The sequence below is a fragment of the Amphiura filiformis genome, chromosome 11 (genome assembly GCF_039555335.1).
Source record: "Amphiura filiformis chromosome 11, Afil_fr2py, whole genome shotgun sequence".
NCBI classification, from domain to species: Eukaryota; Metazoa; Echinodermata; class Ophiuroidea; order Amphilepidida; family Amphiuridae; genus Amphiura; species Amphiura filiformis.
Window position 1 is genome coordinate 37509854 of NC_092638.1, and position 26267 is coordinate 37536120.

General features: G+C 36.0%; 1 protein-coding gene across 1 annotated transcript in view; it reads right to left on the reverse strand.

The window, feature by feature from the left end:
- Positions 1-26267, reverse strand: part of LOC140163662 (uncharacterized) — a 384359-nt gene that overhangs the window by 52414 nt on the left and 305678 nt on the right. Inside the window, 2 exon segments of the mRNA XM_072186977.1 lie at positions 8489-8572; positions 10962-11012. Of these exon segments, the coding sequence (XP_072043078.1) occupies positions 8489-8572; positions 10962-11012 (135 nt within the window).

The following is a 26267-nucleotide window of genomic DNA, read 5'->3' on the forward strand; positions in this document are numbered from 1 at the left end:
ACACCATGCTTGCATGATGCACTGCACAGGGCTGTCAGGGTCCTTTTAAGTTGAAAATTTTTCTAAATGAAGCACCAATTGAAGTGCAAAGTGTTGCTTTAATATACTGTGTGTCTGTGTGACAAAGTGGACTCTTTTTGGGTTTGGGGGATCTGCCCTCTTACCCCTCTGGGTATGGGACTACAAACCCTAGTTTTAAATTGCAAGTGGCACACCTAGCCCTCTCCTTACTTCTTCAGTCCCCCAGCTCTTACAGTGTTTCCTCCAATCTGCTGTAAAAAACTTGAGGGTCAGAAATATTGCAGTATTCAATGAAGACTTTCTCTTCCACTGCTTCCACCAATGTAACACACATCCAGGGATACTCATGATATCTATATCAGTGTCATCATTCCAGGGGGTCACTCATTCATAAAATAGACATGATCTTGAATCTTTTCCAATGAAAACTATATAAACCAATAAAACAAGTGACAGCATATGATGCATCAGCGATTGATGACTGTACCCCTCTGACAGCGACCTCATCTGATAACAATCTTGCGCATAATTTACACCAACACACCAGCCTAAATGATCTCATTCCTAACGCCACAGTTCAATTCCACCCATTCAATAACAATGCCCAAACAATTTGACTTCCCTTTGTGGTAGATGAGTTTCTGTACCAAACACATTCAAAGGTCAATATTTCAATATACAAACATTAAGGTCAAGGAACTGTGTCCTGACTATGAGACTATTTGCTATCCTATCATACCTATAGCGTATATAAACTTCAATCTTTGACTTGTAAAGGTAGTAGGGCCATTTATAGGATGAGGCAGAAAATAGAGGGAAGATAACGCCAGAGGCAAGAAGAAGATACCATAGCTGACATCTGCTGGGGATTTTATAACTATCATTTGGTGACAGATAACTTGGCGATTGGGTTACTAAGAACAAGATAGAGGAGGAGAGTAAAATATGGAAGTACTGATCCAAGGTCTTTACATGAAGAGGGGAAGGGATGTGTAGATCTTATTTTTCAGTGTACATGTGATCTATCTGATATTCTTTATAAAGGAAGTTGGGCTTTTTTAAACTGATGAACGTAAATATTGAAAGAATGAAGGCGGTATTTCTGGTGTCAAGGGTGAAATAGGGAACATATTATAATTCTAGATCAAAAATGATGCAAAGAAACTGATATCTCGAGTAAATTTCATAGGGAGGGGAAGCTACAATTTTTGTAGGGAGGGAGTAAAGGCAGGTGATGGTTGGTATATCAATTTTGATCTGTGTCACCCAGAAAGTAGCAATATTTGAACAAAAAATAATACTAAGAACTATATGATGTATACAAATAGTGTGCAAGGTTTAATGCTCTGCGTGCCAGCCATGCGCTTCAATGGAAAAAGTTGAAGTTTTAAAATATTTTCTCAAAATATCAAGAGCTATCTTAAGAACCACTGAACCAATACTAGGCTTGTTTGTACTCATTTTAATGCATTTTTCATGCTGATTCCAAATATGGTCATGAAAATTTGCATTTCTGAAATTTTTTAATTTAAATTTTTTTTTTAAACATGTCGTCTGCAGATGACACCCATGCGAAGAGAGTTAAAGAAGGAGGGAGGACAGGGATCTGGTATTTCTAGTATAGACTAAGCAATGAGAGAGGTATTTTATAAAATCAAACAATGGTAGCAGATTGTGTGTGTTCCGAGAGATGTTGATGATGACATCGAAGATGATGAAGAAGATGAAGATGATGATGATGATGTTGAGGATGGTAACAATGATGACAATGACAGCGACAACAACAAAGATGATGAATTGATGATGATGATGATAATATGACAATAATGATAACATTTATGATGGTGTCAAGTTTTAAAATTTGCCTGACTTCAAAATAAATTGAAATCAACCCAAACTCCCCAAATGTAAAGACACAATAATACCCACAGGACTAGCAGTGTAATTTCATCATCATATCGTCACTGGGCAGGAAAAACCTTGTATGTACTTTTTGCCCTGAACATGGATGAAACAAACCATTCAATATAAAGTCTATACCTACAAGGCTTTATCCATGTTCAAGGGCCAAAAGTAAATATGAGGTGTTTTCTGCATGTACTTTTGGCCCTTGAACATGTATGAAGCAACCTCTTCAATATAAAATTTACACCTACAAGGCTTTATGCATGTTCAAGGGCCAAAAGTACATGAGGTTTTTCCCGCCCAGTGACGATATGGATTATACCTCCAGCATTTGACATTTGCACCATTTTCATGATATTTCAAAATCTGTATCTGACATTTAAGCTTCGTCTGCTCCAGACTTCAGCTTACGTAAAGATAACCGGCCCACAGGATTCTAATATCTCATATCATTTATTGATCATAAAAATCATTAACTACAATATTACACTAGGTCGACTGAAAAAGTAGGACTCTTTTTCGCATGTTTCCAAACCTTTTGTAAAAACAAAAATGTAAAGCTAACCATTGAAAATTTCACACAACTTTGTTGTTTCAAGCCATTGTAACAATGAGCTTTAATGCGTATCTGCTCATTGTGATGTTTCTGCTATTTTTGATACCAATTTTGACTGAACTACCTTCCTTTGACAACAAGCTGAATTAGTTTGGTGCTCCTCTAAAAGGAGGGATTTATGACACAAAGAAGAATAGTATGACGTAACTGCTTAAAAATTATAGAAAAATAATATTTCTTCAATATTTACTATCTGTTCCCTTCTCTGTTCTCAAATGGCTCAAATCAAACTAGCTTGTGGAAAATGATTTTCTTTCCTCTTCTTGATTTCAGATTGGGTGGGGATGTTGGGATTCCAAAATTAAATTTACCCCGAAAATATACCAAATTTGACAAAGATGAAGCCGCCAAAAAGACGAATTTAAAAAAATTAATTTCGAACTTATTTCTGGTTAAAATGAATGTAAATTTGCCTATTTCTGGACAATCTTTGATAAAAAAAGAAAAAAGAAAAAAAAATCACTTTTTCAAGATTTTTGGAAAAACTATAAAACATCACTAGTTCATGTTTAGCTCTGCAAGCTCCCAGGTGCACAGAGCTATAGTCTGTCCACATAGAAGTACAAAGTAAATAGACCTCGGAAACTGGAGGTATGAGAATAATTATTTCAGTGCAATGCTTCTTTGGCGCGCCAACTGCTGCGTGATTTGTGCACCACGCTCTTTACGCGTCGCGTCGAACTCGCGTGTGACGCAAAGCATCGGGCCCCGATTGCACAGATTTGGTTTGTACTTCTAAGTGGACAGACTGTAGGCCTGTAGGGTACGGTAAGTCGGCGAGTTATGGGGCGGCGAGTTATGGGGCGGCGAGTTATGGGAGAGTTACAGTTAGACCAGGTGGCGAGTTACAGTAAGACCAGGCGGCGAGTTACAGTAAGGCCAGGTGGCGAGTTATGGGAGAGTTTTAGTAAAAATCTGTAGGACCAGGCGGCGAGTTATGGGAGAGTTACAGTAAGACCACGTGGCGAGTTACAGTAAGACCACGTGGCGAGTTACAGTAAGACCAGGTGGCGAGTTACAGTAAGGCCAGGTGGCGAGTTACAGTAAGGCCAAGTGGCGAGTTACAGTAAGGCCAAGTGGCGAGTTACAGTAAGGACAGGTGGATAGTTACAGTAAGGCCAGGTGGCGAGTTACAGTAAGGACAAGCGATGAGTTACAGTAAGGACAAGCGATGAGTTACAGTAAGGACAAGGGGCGAGTTATAATTTTCTAATCAAAGGCTTGTGTAGGCCTAAATCAAAAAGAACCTTATAGAACCTTATAATATGGTACAAAAAGACAAGCGATGAGTTACAGTAAGGACAAGCGATGAGTTACAGTAAGGACAAGGGGCGAGTTATAATTTTCTAATCAAAGGCTTGTGTAGGCCTAAATCAAAAAGAACCTTATAGAACCTTATAATATGGTACAAAAAAGGTTCTAATTAAGATTAGAGGAAGTTAAAGGGGCATTTAAATGATCCACAGCCTCATCCCCCACTTTTCTCAAAATTTTTTTATATCACTGGAAACCTCTGGCTACATAATGTTTATGTACAAAATATTTCTTGCAGATTAATTCGTTTTGCAAAGATATCGTGAAATTTGAATTTCGTTCTGGTGCACCAGAACGAAATTAACGCAAAATCGGAATCAACTGAAATTTTGGGAATAGGCTTTTTTCGTGGATATGTACTGAAAAATGTCATAAAAAGAGGATGCTAGGATCACGAAATACTCCTTTAAATGCTAATAACTTTGTTTAGGATGGACAAAGGGTGTAGATTACACAAATTTGTATTAATTAACAGAAACCACATCAATATCAGGAATACAGCAATATATCATTTGTGTTTAAATTCACTGCATGTTCTCTTTTGTAGTTAATTATTTAAGTTCACATTCAACGAAGTTATGTGTAGACACGAAATTTGCTAAATTGTTTTGAGGAAATTTGAAAGAATTGCTTCTTAGAATAGAGCATATTTAATCTTGATTAAATGAAGCAATGGGTATAGTAAAATCCCATTCATTTACATCCACATACATAAAAGAACAGTTTAAATTTTACAGGCAAGTGTAAAGTATCTAATCATATTGAATAATACGGATTTTGGGTAATTTTAAGTCAAACGATGACCCAAATCAATATAGTTTCAAGTAAAAAATCGCAACTGTATAACGCACCTTAAAAATTCGAAAGAGGAGCATGCAATTCTAATGATCTTGCTGTAAAAATATAACTTATGAATTCCTCCCTTTTTATGAGTGATTTTGATAACATTTATAGCCAATAGTTTGATTCTGTGTCTGTTACTAAAAATTTCTTCCTCCCTCCTAGCATTAATATTCTGTGTTCCCTAATTACTAAGTAATTCATATAGGCCTACATCTTCACATACAGGATTTAGGATTAAAATTAGTTTTGGTTTAAAAAAAAAGACACATTGAAATTACTGTCCTAACCAACCAAAAGGTCAATCAAGGCCTATTATTAACTTTACTAGTTTTAATGAGGGGGGATGTAAAATACTCGGATACAACGGTAAGTCTCGCAATTAAATTTGCGCACACTAGAATCATCCCCATGCCAGACAATATTAAAAAATATTAAAAAATTATTATTATTATATACATACAAACATCCTTATGTAACTTGCCACCTGGCCTTACTGTAACTCGCCACCTGGTCTTACTGTAACTCGCCACCTGGCCTTACTGTAACTCGCCACCTGGTCTTACTATAACTCGCCACCTGGTCTTACTGTAACTCTCCACCTCGCCTTACTGTAACTCGCCACCTGGTCTTACTGTAACTCGCCACCTGGTCTTACTGTAACTCTCCCATAACTTACCGCCTCATAACTCGCCGTTTATCCATCCCCGGCCTGTACTAGTATAAAACAAGTTGTAAAATTCTTAATTGCACATAGGCCCCTAAATCAATGTCAATCAATCAATTTTCCTAGAAAATGGGTATTATATGCATTTTGTATGCTCTTATGATATGTTGTTATCTTTATAATGTTATTATAGTCTTTAATAATCACTCTGTACTTTTAAATAATCACTTTGTACTTTAAAAATCTATGGTACTTAAAAAGCAATACCAGTCATTAGATAAAGCTAAAATAAATACAAAAAAAATAAAGGTTTGTCTCAAAGCTCACGAGTGGTTTGAAAACAAATGCGAAATGCGATTTGTTTAAAAAAAAAAAATTTTAAACTTCCAACTTGGTATTTTTATGGTATTTTGAGAAAAAAAATCAAATTTTTCCGAAAAAATGATTTTTTTTTTTGAAATAAAAAAAAAAATTCCGCATTGCTTTTTTTTTCAAATCGCGCAATTTTACAAATGCGCACATGAGCTTTGAGACAAACCTTTTTTTGGCCTAATATCATGTGTTAAATTATGTTATTGGGCTATTCCAGTTAAAATTCACACCCCTATGGAAGACATGACCATAATCTGTGTTCCAAAGGGGGTAAGGAATTCAACTGTAATAGCCCTATGAATTAAAGCATCCCCCCTGCATTTCCCACCCTGATGCGGCAGTGATATCAAAGCGTTGAGGCAGCTTTTTCACACGCGCATCTATGCAGCATTTTTAGGCGCATGTGTGTGTATGACAGCGCTTTGAGCGAACATAGCGAAGTCACTGCCACATCAGGAAAATGCTTGAGAATATTAGTGACAACCTACCTCTGTAACAAAACACACTACAATGTTGATGTGTGGGGGTGTAGGGGTGTATGTGGGGGGGGGGGTTGGGAGTGGGGTGTGTTTGCATCCGCATTCAAATTGTGGAGGTGTGCATATTATACACATACCAACTGTGGAGCTTGATCACATCCGTGTAGCTCTACAGTTGGAGATTTTTGTGATATGAATACCTCCATTTGTGTAGGATGTGTCGATTGTGTAGGATGTGTGTGAGTGAATGTGAAACTCACTACACGGTTAGAATATAGTGTGTGAAACTCCAAGTCACACAAACTCCACACTGGGGGCTGGGGAGCACCATACAAGAGGGTGTGTGTGTACACATGCAAAACAAAAATTTTAAAAAGAACAATTCTAAATCTGAAATCACTTTTTGGTATTTATAAAAACAATTTTCAAATTTAATTTAAAAATCATCAGCAACATCAGCCCAGGCATAAGCAAACATGGATTACTTTCACCCATTTGTGTGTCATAAGTTATGTATACACCAATATTAACCTATATATCAGTGTTAATACAATCATATCATTTTTTGTTACTTTCACACTTTTTTCATACATTTCATATCAATATATTTGACTCCCACGTGCAGCAAAATAAAAACAATCAATGCAATAGATCAAAACCCCTGCGGTTGGTCTAATAAAACACTTGACATAGACAAATATCCATGCGTGTCATTTCATTCCAACAAAAGCTCATTCAAAAACAGTATCAGAACATCAAACTATTTGAATAAACAACACGCGAAGACAATTTCCCGTTATCGTTGCTTCAGGCACGCTGGAGACCTCCACGTACTCAATCATAATATGGACAATCGCTGCGACAATGATTAATAGCCCAACATTGATAGGGCTTTAAGAATATGCAAACGGGCCGATGGATTTAGTGCAGAAATGATGAATGACTGCACATTGAGCTAAAAATGTAAATCCCCTCATAAATTTTGGAAAGTTAATAATTGTGCAGCGTTTATTTTTATAGGGATACAGTTGCTTCATAAAATGACACTAAAATGTAAGATGATAAATGCCAATGACATGAGTTACAAGTTTGGTTTGATGTAAATAATTGATTTTTTTTTCAATCAGAAGAGATTCATATCATCTTTTTAATTCCATGGCACTAAATTTGGCTATTAAGAAGCATTTTGATTGGTTACAACTTGGGCTTTATCATGTATTTAGCCAATAAGAGACATGGTAAGAATAGTCAATATGACTGATGAAGGGGATTAAACTTAAAATTGCTACTACTAAGAGAGCTAAAAACTCCATTTTGATTGGTTACTCAGATGATTACATCATGTAATTAACCAATCAGGGGCACTGTAAGAAAGGCATGTCCATGGGGGTAAATATCTACAGAAATGTCTCAAGAATGGAGTGAGTGATCCAATGCAATATGCCAACAATAAGAACAGTTGATTTAATGCTCTGCATGCTAGCCATAGGCTTCAAGATCATAAAAATATCAAACTTTTGAGATATTTTCTCAAAATATCAAGAGCTATCTAAAGAACCACTGAACCAATACTATGATTGTTTGTACTCATTTTAATGCATTTTTCATGCTGATTCCAAATATTGTCATAAAGATTTACAATTCTTAAATTTTTGAATTTGAAAAAAAAAAATTGTAGTCTGCTGTCGACACCTGCATGGAGAGAGTTAATGTTAAGAAAAAAATGTATATACCACACATCAATACATAACAAAGCGGCAGTGAAACAATTAAAAGATTATCCAGGATTAAACCTGAGATAATCCGATCTCTAAACTTCAACTGTGCTGAGTTGCAGAAAAAAAGTTGACAATCTTCAAAATCACAAACTTCTTAATTGCAGTTTTTAGCAAAAATGTTATTTGCAATATTGTTAGATCAAATTGGCTGCCACACCAAACCCATGCATTAACTTCCAAATGTAACCATTTCACTGTTCAATGTCTCATATCTTCATAATGTTAGGGACAAACCAAAAAGTCCTATAAGCATAACTAGGTAGATAAATTAAAAGGCTCACCCCCTCCCGCCGGGAGTCCCGGGCAGTAATGAAACTGGCAATCGGGAGGGGGGGGGCGGGAATGTTGATGTTTGTAAGATGTATACAAGAAACCTAATCAACATTTTAGTCCCTTCTATCTCTTATGAAACTTATTTCATTCATTTCAGAGGACTTCATTCATCTTTTGGTTTGCTCCCTTGAAGCAGTGAAATGGTTTTTCTCAAAAGTTGTACCTTGTCGGTATGGGTACAGTCGGATTGGGATTGGCCGAATCGGAGGCCGAATCGGTCGGAATGGCGATGCCCGCGAAGGCGATGCTACAAATGTCAATACGAAATCATACAAATCAATATTATAATTCAAAATTATAAGACTACAATTGTTAGATTTTACCAGGGATATGGGACAAACCCTGATTTTACACACCCCGATTCAGAAGCAATCATTTTACTTCGCAAACAATTTATACTTTTGATGAAATTTCAAGGGGTGCAGCAGATTTCCAACAATAGATTAAACACATACAAATAGCACCCAAGAGGGAAAGTCCCATGTGCTTTGTATGCAATGTGAATGAATTCTTGCATATTCATGAGGGCCAATTGTTCCATCACCCATGTCCAACAACTTCAGAGAGCAAATTCTGAGTTTTATTTTGTTCATTTTTTATACATACATACAAACCGATGACAAATCTTCAAGACACCTTGGAATCACTCACCCAAAACGCACTTTGAATTCTCAGCAAATTGTACACATATGGTAGTGTGCTTCTTGGGGGTATATTGTTCTGAAGTCCCAGTATTTTTCTCTGCCAATGTCAACTTTACTTTCTTGTAAAATGGCCAACTCACTGGCTTAATAAGATTTTCAACATGGGGGGGGGGCTGACCAAACAAAACATTTTGGTGATCCATCCTGGGGGGTGCCCCCTCGGTGTCAGGAAATTTTGTGAAAAATAGATCAACTTTTTTGGTCTGGTCGCATTTGTTTTTACTTCATCTGGTTCCTAAGCCTATGCAACTTATGATCAGGCTATAGAAAGATAAAAACAAAGATATTTCCTTTCTTGGCGCATGATACGATTTTAGTCTTTTGATGAAAGTTTTCTGTGAGCATCAAGCATGAGCTACATGTAAATGGGTTCCAGGGGCCTGCCCTTTAAGGGCACCCATACAATCTCTAGGCGACACATCACTATTACACTTATTTGGAGCATCAAGTTTTCTTTCTTATTAATATAATGACATCACAAATTCCTTCTCTCCTCAACATTTGCAAATATTCATAATATATTTTTTCCAAAAAGTGCCATTTGTAGTTCACACTTTACTGACAAACACATTGCACTTTTTTACCCATCAGTGGTATTTTGACCGTGCCACTCATCAATGGCCCACTTTCTCCTCATCCTCCTTAGAGACTAACCATAGTGAAACAAAACACCATCTGCCTTAAGATTCTGTGGACTTTTAAACATCTTATTGTGTCTTAGCGAAGAATCTACAAAGACGTACGGACCATATCCTGAGGGGAGTTAACTGTTCTAATACTATGGGTGCTTACTAATGGTATTTGTACATCTAAGATGGGATTTATACAATTCTTTCAATTCCAATGAAATGCTTTTCTTGTACGCTTGTTAAAAGTGCTCTATCTGCTTGTTATCTTCACTGAAGATGGGTCTATGGTATATGCATTATGGTTCGACTTACTAATTCCTTCGATCTTGAGCCATTTCTTACAAATTTGTATTTAGCTTGCATTTTCATTGAGATTACTGACGGAGTGACGGTGCTTTTAAGCTATTTCATATTTCATACATTTCCCCAAAGGAATTTGTTAATTGGTTATTTATTTATGGTAATTTGGATGATGTAAAATATTAACAAAGCCTCCTACCTTTTGAACACAACCCTCCTACCTTTTTGTCGCAAATATTTTGACTAAGCTAACAAAATAATTATCTACTGTAATTTAACGTGTGTACAATTTATAGCCTCAAAGAATATATTTTACAAAAGCATCTGTTTCGCCCCGGTTACAGTATCACTGCCGACATGGCTCTTCCAATAACGTTATTTGGTATCACGTTATAACAAAACCGATAAAGTGCCGCCAAACGTACGCTGGCCGTGTCCGTACAACCACGCTGCATAAATTGAATACAAGAGTGGAGTGCATCGCCCCCGAGGCAGGCTCTAATATGAACGACACAAGCTTATCCAATTTCAACATTATTTTCTTTTTAAACCGAGGATGTTGTTATCTATTGTGCTGTTCTTGCTCTTCCTATTACTATACCACTACCAGGAATCAATGCACTTGACCTACTTCAGGGTTGCCATTGTAGTTCATTGTAAGCATATTTGGGTAATTTTGATGGCTAAACAATTCAATTTTCTACCAATTTGAGCGTATGTTGCACCAAAACAGGTGCATTTTCTGGCACCTATGTTTTACAAAACTAAGGGAGCGATCATTATTTATGTTGAGGGGGATGGGGATGTATGGGGAATGCAAATTTTTTATGGGCAAAATGGGGGGGGGGGCCGGGATCTGATTTTTTGCCAGGAAAACATGGAATTTTTAATCCATTAAATTTAAGAGGGGATATGGAATTTGGAACTGAGCTGACGAAGGGGGCATAAAATTTTGGTCAAAAATTAAATAATGACCGGTCCCTAAATAGTTGCAGACACTTACCTGTTGGTGTAGGGGGTCCATGACCATAAGCATTGGGATGGGTCAACGAACCTGAAGAAAATAAAGAAAGGAAAAGACACATTTAGATGATATTCTGAATATACATTAAAATATTGGGTTATGATAAATTATACATAGTGAAAACATTTTGGATGAATCTACAGATCCTGAAAAGAAAATAGTCAAATATTTAATATGCAAAAGTCATTATTTTTTATACTAGATTATGAGACCTAAAATTTCTTTCTGAGAATGAGATGATCTAATCACCCTCTGCACATTCTAAGAAATGAGAGTGTTACTTTTAGTATCTTAAAGTCAGTGTTGCCAAAAAAAATTCCTGACGAAGTTGCACAATCACAACTAAAGCAGCCCAATTTTGTACATTCGCCATTGATCTTGGTGGAAATACCTGATGTCGTTAAATAGATAAAACAAGCACCTAACCTTTACTTTAAACATTGGTTTCTATGGGCAAAAATGGTCAAAAGTAGCCCAATTAGATGATAACACAACAGTACTGGCAACACAGGTTAAAATACGGACCTAATGAGAAAACAATGAGCAGGTGGATCTCCTGATAATGAACCAATCTTAATTAGAAAAAACTCAGATGTGTCATAGATGTCAAGAAAATGTGACAATATTATAAATTATGACAAGCATTGGTGATCATTAATATATATCTGGAGAAATAAATAACAAATTTTAATCAAAGATTGTAAATCAGGAAGTTACTGGACCTTGAGTTTATGATTTGTGTTGGAGTGTGTTTTCTAAAGATAGCAGGACATGGTGGAAACACATCCAGATAAATTGATTTAACTATGATATTAAAGACAGGCCTTTTCACATTAATTTAATACATTACTTTGCTACTAGTATTAAATTATCAAATCAACAAAATTTCAGAAACAAGTAGGCCCCTATTTACCATTATAATTACTGAAATTTCAAGATGGTGACGACAATGACGACATTTAAAACTGATTAATTAGAAGCTTTAGTTTAAACTATTAAACAACCTTAGAAAACATATTAACGGTATAACAATTGCCTTTTGTTTGGATATTTCAATCCCAACAAAATACAAGTTGTACTAAATTAAGCCTGGAACTGGAATAGCTCACATGCCTTCTTGGAAATCAGAAATATCCCACTCCCATGCCAGAGAAAAACCATGGAAACTGAAACAGTGATACTTCAGTGCGATCAACAATGGAAAAACTGACAATTTTGTATGCTCAATCATGCTCAAAAATCTTTGCTATAAATCACCATAATTATGATGAAATATTCATCACGCTGTTCCTTCCATTTTCCTCCCAGTAACATCTGTATGAATCAATACATCCTTTAGGTCACACTGATACCTACTTCACGAAGACAAATTCATCGGTTACTCGCGGTCAAGAATTGCTCGCTGTATCAGATATGTGTCGTTGCATACCATAACTACCATCAATTATCTTTTATCTATATGCCTTAATTATTAACCTCATCTCAGCATTCCAAGTCCATAAAACTGGTCAATGCTTATAGCGCACCCTGTATATGAATTGAATACAAATTAGCACAGTAGCTGATACTAAGTTAAAGTTCATGTGTGATTTGACTGGAGTATTGAACTGTGCAGAGAAACATGCTACTAATCCAATGGTCACTCCTTGGAATTCCCTAGTGATGTTATTGGACAAGCTGTCCATATTTTTTGAGAGGTCCGTTTCTTTGACTTGCTGGACATGCAATCAATCATGAGGACAAGTGGGTAGACTCCTGACTGATCAGTACAAAAATAAATGCTATCAATGTTCTTCACTTTGGCTTATGATTGATATGGCAATATTAAAACATTTTATGAGAGACCCAATTTTTAAATTAAAAGCTATACTGTGAAAACTATTTGTCTGACAACAAAAACAATATCAAAAGTATCTTGTATTTTTGAAAGAAATTACCTGAATACTCAATGCTCAGATGCAAAATTGTAACATTTCTATAAAAAAATAAGATTTTACTTTTTTCCCCACAAAATGTTAATTTCACTATCAGATGTGTGCCACTTTAATTTTGAGCCAAACAAATTATGTAAAACAAAAGAAAATCACTACAGTACTTTATGAGGTAATAGGCCTATGTTGTCAATACCAGTCAGTCGATCATTAATGAGGTAACAGCTCAATGTGTTATGAACACATCCCATAGGTTCGTTCTTACCATACTGTAAAAACTTGATAGTTAGCATATGTGCTTACTATCGAGCACTTTTAAAACATGCAAACATGAAGTGCCCCATCCACAAAGGTGTAAAGGGTTTTGAGCCAATCATCAATACATATAGTTAAATAAGAACAAGTAAACCTGCAAATTTGTGTCTCAACCCCATTAGCTCAGTTGGTAAAGCGCCTTTGGTACAATTTCATTATTTCAAAAGCACTCGATAGTAAGCACATATGCTAACTATCTAATTTTAACGGTACCATTTCACCCATATGCAAGTTCAACTAATATTTGAAATGTATGAATTAAAATCTCTGGTTCCCATGATTTTATTACAAATGTCAGATTTTGTTACAAAAACAGCACTGAGGGAGTCTTCCTCAGCATGTTACAGTTGCTTTGATTTCTAAATTTCTGATAAAATCTTTTACCTCAGCTTCATGTGCTTCAAACCTGTCTACCGCGAGTAATCAATTCTTAGAGCACAGTTTGAGAGAGAAATTCAATGGATACCGGAAATTAGTTATCAATTATTCACAAAATTTGTGGATATAATGACAAGAAACGACTTTTAAAATGTAACACACGCTGGCAGCATCAAGCTACTTTGGTAATTTGTCATTTTTAGTTTTAAGGGGTATATACATCATTTATTTTAGAATATCAACATAAAATTATGTTAGCAAAATGGCTATTTAGGGTTACAGCCGAAAATGAGTTAGACTGCTTTGTAGTCCCTTTTTGATAAACAATTAACCCCAGCTATGACCTTTCATAAACAATTTTTTATTGAGTCATCACATTTTTCTGATTAGACCAGTTCTTGTCCTGAACTTGTTGTAATCATTGCGAGATGAGTTAAAGTAGAAATACTAATAAATTTAAAAAAGGGGCCATGAAATAGACTACAGATGAGTAGTACATCACAATCAAATGTATGTCTAGAAATGCATGTACAGATTTGAACATACTATTCATACAGACAAAGTAATACTGATAGGCAGTTAAACAAATTATCTATTTCATCTCCTTCAAATTGAATTTTCTTCTTTTACATAAGACAGTAATGATCCACAATCAGCAACAAATTTCATAATCTGGACATAAATTCAATTTGACGAGTAAGCCCCAGTGTTTACCTCATAACAAGTTATCATCGGTCAGACTGTTTAATCCAGTGTGTCTTCACTCACGGGAATCTGGGATAGGTAGCGGCCTCTCATCATAAATGAAGACATATTAAACTTCGAGGTTAATCCGCTGCAGGACAGAAAAGTTTAGACAGTTTGTCTCAAATGCCATCTGACCATCAACAGGATATTGTACATGGTCTAGTATCTACCTTCTATAGGCTATTGAAAACATACCCTGGGCGCCACCTTAGGGGGGGCACCAATTCAGTATCGATTCTGCGCCTCCTGTGAGTCACGAAAGTCAAAATTTTCATGCGTTTTGTGCGCATTTCAGAACAAAATCATTTGAAAGATCAATTTAAGACCGAAATTCAACTTCATTATATCAAAATAAATTAGTGGTAGGCCGTACTTGTGCAATTGTTTTTTGCGTGCAATTGATTAGAGAATTTGGAGGGGTGCCAGTATCGGGGTGGGGCGCCAATATGTATCATTAACCCTGTGCGCCATAACCCCTAGCTACGCCACTGAGAAGTCCAAACTCTATGCATTTATGAACCATGAAAGACGGGTGATCTGCTAGTAGTAATGATAAAATGCAGACATTCATCATTTTGTGCATCAACATTTTACTTTTCTTTTTACAAACATAATCACATATTTCCCAGTGACATTTTTTCATCTGTTCATTACACATTAAATAAATAAGTTAACACCAACACCATTTTGTAACATTCTCTTTACAACTTGGACAGAATTTTGATACAATAATTAACGATTGTAACACATCCAGTTATGCCCAATTATTTTTTATTTTTAAGAGTTACAATTATTTTTAAAATAAAATTTCCTTGACAAATTGCTACACTGACGTATTGCCTTCCTTAATACATTCACTAACCAGCTCCCAACAAAATGTCACAACGATATATTGGTAGCCGAGTAAACATACGACTGACGGGCGAGTCTGCTAACAAATAGACCATGACAGCCACTGATAGCAATTATGTTGAGATCATGACCAAGAAATGGAACATAATAATGACAGACACTGTAGCTAGCATTCACATGATGCTTATAGATTCAAATCATTCTCATCATTTTTTCCCGATGTAATAAAAACTTCTTATCAACCCATGATTACGAGCTGATCATAGTATAAAAAGAAAGTCACAGGTCTAGCACATAGGTTCAATACATGGCCCAAGACACCTCACAAATATTTAGCATCATTCAGGGATCTGTACAGGTTCAGTACCCAATCAACATGCATCAAGAAATAATCATCACAGCCAGGATTTGCACCAGTATGCACCTTGAGTTTCACGACTACATCAAGTTTGATTTAACATGTGTTAACCACTATTAAACCAAACGAATGATCCTTACTCTTTATGAAACAGGCCCAAAATCCTGCATTTAACCCCCTCGCACTACCTGCCAATCTAACATTGTCTCTGATTGGTCAATTACATGATATCTTTACTTTAATCACTAATCAGAATGGAGCTTTGCAAATAATTCACCCCATTTTTTTTTGCGTGGTGAAATTATTCTAACAATGTTGCTAATTGGTCCAATTGATAATGAAAACTTCTTTTTGGCCAATCGGCAGGTAGTTCTCAAAACAATCTGCCTAACTAACCTAACATTGATCTAGATTCAGACAATCCAAACTGATCTAGATCAAATGTGTCCTATAAATGACTCCTCCATTGACTGACATAATGTTGCCAACCTATCTCCTGAAGACAGCACACAAGCATAGCATAGAAACATAGCATACATAATCACATTAGAGTCACTTGGTTTGCACAAACTCTCTATGAATCTCAAGAACCACTGTCCCAATACTAGGCATGTCTGCACTCATTTGAATACACTTTCCATGTAAATTTCAAATACGATGATGGTTTTCTCACATTCAATATTTTTTCAATGAAAATTTGACAAATCTATAAAAAATATTGAATGTATCAAGTTAACTACAAACCACATCCATGAAGGGTTAATGTAATGACATTACATACACTAGTATTAACTCCCTCCATGCGGGTGTCGACTGCAGATGACAGTTTCAATTTTGTTTTTTAATTCAAAAATTTCAAAATTGTAAATTTTCATGATCATATATGGAATCAGCATGAAAAAAAAACCCATTTGAGTACAAACAAGCCTAGTATTGGTTCAGTGATTCTTAAGATAGCTCTTGATATTTTGAGAAAATATCTCAAAACTTGTACTTTTTATGTTGAAGCCTATGGCTAAGCATGCAGAACATTAACCATCTACTGAAGATAGCAAATTTAAAATGGGTCACTATAAACAACATGGTGGAACGGGTTTAACAAGTTTGAAGTGTTTAGGATCACATCCCAACGTATGGAAGTTAACCTTTAAACAATTTCAATCGGTTAGTTAATGTTAACCTGTAAATTACAATAAACACAAGCACATTAGTCCCAGTTAAAATTCTTCTGCTAACTTAACTTTGACACCAATGGGTGAACCTGATGTACTATAACCTCAAAGCATTTGAAATCAATTTTGTCTAGCTCGTCAAAACCAATTACTATTAACCATGTCTGGGTGATAAATATTATTCCATTCCCTTTTACTCAGACAGTTAGTAAGCATCTGAAATCTTAAGGAAAATAATGGAAAGGAGGGAGGACTATGAGAGTGATTACAAAAGAAAAGGAGGGCATATTACTAGCGTTAAAGAGAACAAAATCTAGTGAAGAAACAAGGGTTGACACGATGTTGTAAATGAAGAGAAAATAAGAGATAAAAAGAGCTGAGCAAGCAAATGATTCAGGCCAAGGGAGTACACATTGAGGGCAAGGGAGAGATTGAGTGGAGGCTAACACATGAAGGAAGTAGAGATTGAGGACCTTGGGAGAAGAGAGTGACATAAGGGAGAAGAGAGAGAGAGAATGAGAGGCAGAGAGAGGGAGAGGGAAAGAGAAAGAGAAATAAGGCAAGGGAATAAAGATTGAGGAAGGGAGAGTGGAATGGGGGAGGAGAGGGAGAGGAAAAGAGGGGAGAGAGAAATAGGGAGGGCGAGAAGAGAGAGAGAAAGAGAAACAAGGCAAATGAGTCGAGATTGAGAAGGGAAAGTGAGATGAGGGAGGAGAGGGAGAGATAAAGAGGGCGGGAAAGAGAAGGAGAGGGAGTAAAGATTGGCGAGGGAGTAAAGATTGAGGAGGGAGAAGAACCAGATTTAGTGATTGTAGGAGAGGGAGAGAAAGAGGAAGGAGATGAAAAGGCGAGGGAGATGGAGGGAGAATAGATGCACAGCTCCAGTAATAGCCAGCGTTCGAAATAGGGCCGGTCAGCCGGTCATTGGCCTGTAACTTTTTGGCCTGGCCGGTAACTTTTCTGACTGGCATCTAGTTGCCGGACCGGCTGGCCGGTAACTTTTTAAGGTCAAGCCCGGCTGGCCTGTACCTTTTTGAGGCATATTTCGAACACTGGTAATAGCTGGCCATGAGACCATACATATGAACTAGCCTTTCACTGACTGCCATTAGCAATTTAAGTCGGAAAAAATGTATCAAAGTATTTACTATAACGACAACTGCAGTGCCAATGCGGGTGATTACAGATTCCTTTCATTGCACAATTATCTCCAAACATTTCCCCTCCCAGCAATATAAATCATCTTACAAATGGACGTACGTATGGGAATTAATGTCAGTCTTGACCTGATACTCTGACTGAGAGTTTCATCCTTGTCTACTGTTACAAGAATGCCACAACAAGTATTTACAGCATTTAAATGCACTGTCAGTTATTTGTTAAATCTGAGAATCTTACAAATCACTCGAAATCTGTGTAGGATGAGGCTGAAAGTGACTCCAATAAGGATAATATTAAGTTAGGGCTAATATCGACTGCTCAGTGCCAGAACTGGGTAAGTGCAATAGCTGCCATATGAACACACAGTATATTGTACTCATCTACACATGGCAGCTATTGCACTTACCCACTTCTGGCACTGAGAAGTCGATATTAGCCCAAACTTACAGGAGGCTTGCTGTCGGAGGTGAAGGAAAGAAGGAAGGATGGACAAAAGAAGATGAAGAGAATTTTTTTTTTTGGGTGTGGTTTTGAACCTGCGACCCCTCAGGTGCGATAGCACACCATGCTTGGTGCTGTACCCTTTCATGGCTTTTGGTTGGGTTAGGGTTAGTCAATGTCTGTAGTTGGCACAAACACAGCAATACAAAACTGAATAGGGCCCTCAACTTTTTACAGCACTGCTGATTTTTCCTTTTTCACATGACAAAAAACCTAATGTGAATTGTATAGACTTTGATATCCTTCACTCTTAGCTATTAGATATTTTACACATTCTGCACAATTGCAGAATCACCAATACTACCTTCAATATTATAATAAAAACTAATCAAGTCAAAAACAATTTTCTAAGCATAATTACAAACATGATATCCATCAAGCGTAAATATCAGTGCTAGTTTGACTGCTAATAATACATCAGTGGTACTTATGGCACACCACATGGGAAAGTCATCTTTGCAGTATTTTCTACAAATCTATATGGCATAGTGATGGATGATAGTAAACATATTGTATCACAACAGAGTGCAAGGCAGCCTCATCTTTTTGGCATAGTTTGATAACATTTACTATGCTGTGAGATTTTTTGATTGTGTATTTGACCTCATGATGCAGGGTATGAGTTTGGATACAATGTCATCTTCAGGAGATATGCAAATATATTTGAAAGGAAGAACTTGTGCTTTGGGAGATGATGATAATGTATGATGCTACTATGCTGAGCTCCATGACCTTCTCAATACCAAAGGCTAAGTTCAATAAGCTCAACTGCGCATCAAAACCTCAAAAGTTGACCTTAAGTTGTTGGGTATGAGGTTGTTATCGGCAACATATTTATACTATATCACTGTATAGTATACAAGCAAATTGGGCTTACAGAACTTTGTTCTAATAGATGAGTATGATTGGGATTCTTGTGTATGTATTCAAACCAGATGTTGTATGAGAATCCTTTCCTCATTTTCATTATCGAAACCCAAAAGCATGCAAGATGTAATTAGGTAAAAAAAAAAAAAGGTTTTTTCTCAAAGCTTCATAGCATCATTTGTAAATTTGTGAGATTTGGAAAAAAAGAAATGCAGAATTTTTTTTATTTCAAAAATTTTTTTTTTTTAGTTTTTCCAGAAAAATTCGGCGAAAATCAGATTTTTTTTCTCCAAATACCATGAAAAAAGTCGGGAATAAAAAAAAAAAAAAAAATCACATTTTTAAATCACATTTTGCATTTGTTTTCAAACCACTCGTGAGCTTTGAGACAAACCATTATTTTTTTTTGGCCTTATATAATATAAGCGAGGGATTCTCAAGAATTAGCTTGGTCAGATAAGTAATACTAACAATATGCTGGTGATGACAGGATTCCATTTCATAGCTTATGTTAAAGTTTTCTGTCATTGCAAGTTATGACTTCTAAAATCGTTGAAATTGATTCTGATGACTGACTGGTAAAGAGTATCAATGTCATTTCAATCATAAATGAATTAACTTGTACAAAATGGAGTGGTCAACATTTTGATGTCCACTTATAGTCGGGCTTGTTGATCGATAAAATCCGGTCATATTGGAGTAGTGAATATGTGCTATCTACTGTAGACAGTTTTGACATTTAATTAATTCTGTACTATGTCATCGTGCGCTGATCTCAATACATAAAGATGGGTGCTAATTGTACCAGGGTAAAATTGGGGCAACAGTCGGTTTAACATTCAATTCGTTCGGCTCCTGTGATAGCAAATAAAACATTTTACACAGCACTGATCTCATACATAAAGATGGGTACTAAATTGATAGGGGAAGAATCCTATGTGATTGCAAATAAAATGTTCAAAGCACGAAGCTCAATACATAAAGATGGGCACTAATTGTACCAGGATAAAACCTTTTAGTATTTAATCAAGCCTTTAATGCTTAACTAATGAGTCTGCAATACAAATGAACTTTTCTGCAAATTTGTTTTTTTACTTTACATTTAAAATGTTGCGACGATGTATGGGAAAATTATATTTTGTTGACAATTTCATCACTTTTATTTCAGTCTTGATGAGCAAATCTTACATATTTCAATGGCATAATATATTGAACTTATACCATTAGAATTATGAGCAACAAAAAGCACAAATACATGGTATGTACCAGATTTATTACTTCTGAAATCAGCAATATATGAAACTTGCTATCTACTGAAGATAGTTTAACTATGACATGCTGTATACTAGTATTCAATTTCTGCTAAAGTAGATTTGCACACAAGTACTTCATAACCAGAGGTGGATTTTACTACTTAAAGTACTGATACAAGGTATGTACCAGATTTATTACATTTGAAACCAACCCTGTACTTTAATATACAAAACTTGCTATCTACCGTAGACAGCTGAACTATGAAATTCTAATATGCTAAATTTCTGCAAAAGTAGATTTGCACAGAAGTAGGTGGAATTCACCATGTTCATCAAACCTGCTATCTACTGAAGATAGCAGACACTGATATTTCTGCATTGCTAGGTTTCCATGTTTAACTTGACAAGTTGGGCCTATATTACAGTAATTAATGTAACATTAACCATTTGAAGATACAGACATCTATTCATATTCTTATTATATAGCCTACAGCTTGCTATCTACTGAAGATAGCACATACTACTATATCTGCTTTTGGTTAGCCTTAAATTGTTAATATCATAATTATAGTGACGTTAACTAATTTTCACCCACTTTGCTATCTACTGAAGACGGCAGATATTTGAACACCAAGAAAGCAAGATCTGAATGCTTCACCATACTGCACTACATCACTCATCACATGCCAACTATAGAAGAATACTTAAGAGAGCATTTACCATTTCTTAACTCTACACTACTTCTAGTAATACCCATCTTGCTATCTACTAGTACTACAGATCGCAATAATGTCAATGCTATAGTAGGTCGGCATGTTTCAGCATACTACACTAAGAGCGCTGATAACTTGACAAGTAATGAAAAGTACTTATGTGACATTTACAATTTAAAGTCAACACTCAGGGGAAATAATGAACACCTAGACTGCCAATAGTACTCCAATCAGTCGGATCCGAAACAACCTCACCTGTCTGTACACAGTTCTTTCATCCCAACATGTTTGTACATTGGTAAAATGACTTTTGAAAGTTTTGGGGATAAAAACTCATACTTCATAATTTGAGGTCAAATTGTGTGCTATGATTGTTGAATGAAGAATAATGAACTATGGCAATAGGATTTGAGGTTATTTTTGATCATAGTCTGATGCTTTGCAAATGTATTTACCATTCAGAGATATTACAAGAAGGCAGGTTGTTTAACTTCCTTTGCTCACCACGCACCAACAGAAATCCCCTTCCTTGCTGACAACGCACAAATGCACCAATCGCACAAGCCCATGGCTATCTTGAATACACAAGTGAGGGGAAATCATATACTACAATTAGTTCACAAACATATCAAATGATCAGTGGCTACTGAACCAGGGGGCTACCCCCACCAATAATTTTGGTAGCCATGGAAAAGTAGTATTGCCTCCCCTCCCAATAATTTGGGCCATGTATCATCCCCCCCCATATTTAAAATCTTCCGGAGCCTCTGATGATCATTGCTCATTCCTCATAAACGATATTTTAAGTCACCTTTAATGTACATCCAAGATGGCCCCTCACACCATGGCATTTTAATACATATCCAAGATGACGGCTCATACCACGGCGGCCATCACACAATTCTCAAAACAAAAATAAAAAGCATACATTTCTAGATTTTTATGACCCCCATTTCCAGAATTCCAACAAATTTCCACATCTCTGGTACCCTGTTTGACATCCACCTCTACTGTGGGCACATTACTACTCAGTAATGTAACATGAACTTGTAATGCTTGTAATATCTGATTTGCTTTGTAAAAGTAACACATGCACAGACACATAAAGAAAAGTATTTATTTCTGGCTCACTAGAACATAATTATCCTAATGCACATCTTCAATGAGACATAGTGTCTACACCGTAAAAGCTCTCACCCCGAATAAATATCTAATTTCAAGCATCATTATGACTTCTCACATCGTGACTTCACCCGAATCCATATTGCCAATCTGTGAAATGACTTAATTTCTATGGTACTTGTCCTCCGAAATAAAAAGCACCGTAGACAGAGAAAACTTGTCAGATTGTCATATTTCAAAATGTTTTTTCTGACACTACAAAATCGAAGCATCTGCAAATGAATAGCTGCTTTATGCATGATATCAATCGGCGGCTCTCTTAATGATGACTTGAGACGAAATGGAAATGCTAAAAGACGTTTTAATTAATTTGATTCATCACAATTTTACAGGATTGTACAATTAAGATGATACAAGTTGTAGTTGCCACTATAAGTGGTAGTCAGGACTCTTGACTCGCCCAGATCTGGTGATATTTGGTCTCTATTAACTCTCTTCACGCGGGTGTCGACTGCAGACGACAAGTTTTTTAAAAAATTTAAAAATTCATGAAAATGCATTTAAATGAGTACAAACAAGCCTAGTATTGATTCAGTAGTTCTTAAGATAGCTCTTGATATTTTGAGAAAATATTTCAAAACTTGAAATTTTTCCATTGAAGCGCATGGCTAGCACGCAGAGCATTAATTGTGTCATCAAAATGCATTAAAAGGAAATGAATGCAAAACCATGTTGCTGTAAACTATTATCAAGGGAAAAAAATTGTTGTCACATTTCTATTACATCACAATCCCACACCATCCTGCTGCATATACATATTAAACATCAAGCAGCTATGCAATTAGAACACCAGGCAGCTATAGTTGCAATTTATATTCTTCCCATTAATTTTTCAATGATTTCCACCTGTATCGCAAATATTCATCATCCAAAATAATGATGCATAACTAAGACATCTCTTACACAAACCACAACCTGATTGCTCCCTCTTACACAGATTAAAATATTAGCTGATTATATTCAGTTTGTGTGTGAAACTGAGCTCTGTTGGTTTGATGATTTTTGAGAATGCCTTATGCGATTGCTCTCTGATGAATTTTTAACAGAAAATGCAAATTTGAAAATTGGGATCAAGCAAAAGTTCATAAGAAAATTTATTTCATTTACTTTTTTTCCCAACATATATGTGGTTGCAAACATGCATTCTGGCTGATTTTAATCAATAAATTATAGCCTTTTCTTGTACTATATTCCTAGCTAAGTATCCTGCAGAAATTAATTTATCATCGTTTATCAGAGCCATATTAATCATATTATGGTTTCATCAACCATCTATATATAATTTAATATATAAAAAAAGAAAAAAAAAAGAAGAATCAAGAATTCTGATGCTAAATTGTTTCAAAAAATTGTTGAAAAAATATCACTGAAGGAAGTTCATTCAAGTTCATTATATTATTCCTTCATCAATCATCCCGTAATTATTGTTTACATGAGTTTCACATGAGAAGAAGTAAAAGCATAGAATTATTATTGTGTGTAAAAAAGCACATTAGTTTCTTGCAGCACTACTATCAAAAACAACCTCCTCTGTCAGTACAAATGTCTTTGACCTCAACTTGTTTGTACATTTATTGAATGACCTCTGAATAGATTGAGTACAAAATCTCATACTCTACAAATTGGGATCAACTTTTGAGATGTTGTTGTTATGTAGAGGTTACTGAACTCTGTCACTGGGGATGAGACAATAGTGCAGGCTGTGATATTGGGCTATTCCAGTTGAAATCCATACACCCCCTATGGAAGACATGACCTTAATCTCAAACACAAGGAGTGTACATTTCAAATGGAGTCACCCATTCAGGTAACCCCATTTGAAATTCACACTCCCTGTGTGGAATATTAAGGTCATGTCTTCCATTGGGGGTGTGTGCATTTCAACTGGAATGTCCCATTGCATGATCCTTGACAGAGAGTGCCAGTCACTCAGATCATTCTTTTTCGATTCCCTGGGTGCGGTTTTGCTCAATTCATATTAGGAGATGATACATGATATTTGCTGACAGTGAAAACATCCCACATGAGCAGTAGTTTTTGTGCTTATTGAGAATGATGTATCTTGTTAATAATACACGCTCAGAGAAGCATGCATATTGACTGTTATGACGACGCTATATTGCTTGATTTTAGGTAATATACATGTAAATTCCATATTTGAACTGAACCAGGATTCTGCAATCTCTCACTTGGCATATAAGGAGACACATTTGAATACACCCTGATTCTGTGGACACCCACCAACTGTGGACGTCCATAACTCCTTCCCCCTCTTGGCTGAATTGCACAACAATTAGTCTCCATTTAGTGCTAGGTTCTCCTTATAGGTCTTTACAAACAAGGGTGTGTGTGAAATGGAAGTTGTCTTCATCTTCCTATTCAAATCCTCCTGTTTTCATTTTGTTCCTATTCTCTGTATTAAAATACTGCAATGTCTTCAAAAAAAAAGAAAAAAAAAGAAAAGACTTCAATGTCACCCTGTAGATATCTCGTTCCACCAATAATCCTTGCCCTACAAATATAATTAATGTAATTTTTTCACAAATCAGAGCTTCAATTCTCATGCTCAATTTCCCAATTTGTTTTATGCTGGCAGACGACAACAAATCTTGCCCCAAATAATTTATTGCTTCATTCTATAGTAGTTTCTTGATTTGAGTCTCCCTGTAGATATCACGTTCCGCCAATAATCCTTGCCCTACAAATACTATTAGTTTAATTTTTCGTGAATCACAGCTTCAATTCTCATGGTCAATTTCACAATTTGTTTCAAACTGGCAGAGACAACAACAAATCTTGCTCTAAGCTTTCTATAATTCCTATTTATTTAACCTTTTCCCATCCTACTCACAACAAATGCACACAAATAGGTCATGAAATTTTGCCACCTTGCAGTTGATTTCCCAAAACTTGTTTTAGCCATTCAGAAATCCACATCCAAATGAATCGTGCAGAAATGTCTACTAAGTAGCATTGATTTAAAGATTCGTAAATATGCAGCACTCACTACCATATCAAAAATATAAGCCAAAAATTTTCCACAAAAAAAAAAGGCACAGTTTAGTACCCTCAATTGAACAATCAAAGCTCAAAATTAGACCTCAACTTGTGCAATATGAGTTTTTGCACAGGTTCAAAGGTGATCGTGTACAACCATATTGGGAAAGTTAGATGATCATGTTTGAGATCCTTTGCCAATATTCGCCGAGCGCACGGTCATCTCAAAATGAGGTTCCACCCCAAAAGTGTGATGCGTAAGGTACGCATGTCAAACGCATGCTTTAATTACCACATACGCTTTGCAATAGCCTTCTGGCGCATTGCTAGAAAAGTGTGAGAAAAAAGAATGCACATTTGCACATGCGTTTGCAGGGAGAACCTCGTTTTGGTAGCAAGATGGCGGATCTGTGCAAGGGCGAATACACCCAACAAAATGTCACCTAGTTTTTTCTTATCCATAATTGTATTAAATTATCCTCTATCTTGGGTAAATCAAATTCCTTTCAATTTAGCTTCAAATTTGACATGGAATATTTGATCACCTGGCTCGTAATTCTGCACCTTGCAGAAACAAAACCATTTTGGATTTAAAGGAGGAACCATGTCATTTGAGATTTTTAATCCAATCAATAACCGGTATTTGTTTACCTACATTATTTGTTTTTGGTATAATGTATGGTTCACCTGCTTGATATTAATTGATTTTAATGAGTTAATTGCTTGTTTGCCCTAGGAACAGATCTGGGTGTATCAACAGTTTTATAATTTTAGGGGACAACTTACTTGTTTTAGTAATTTCCTTTAAATGGTCTTCTACATGCTGTTTTATCCAATACTAATCCAACACAATATAGA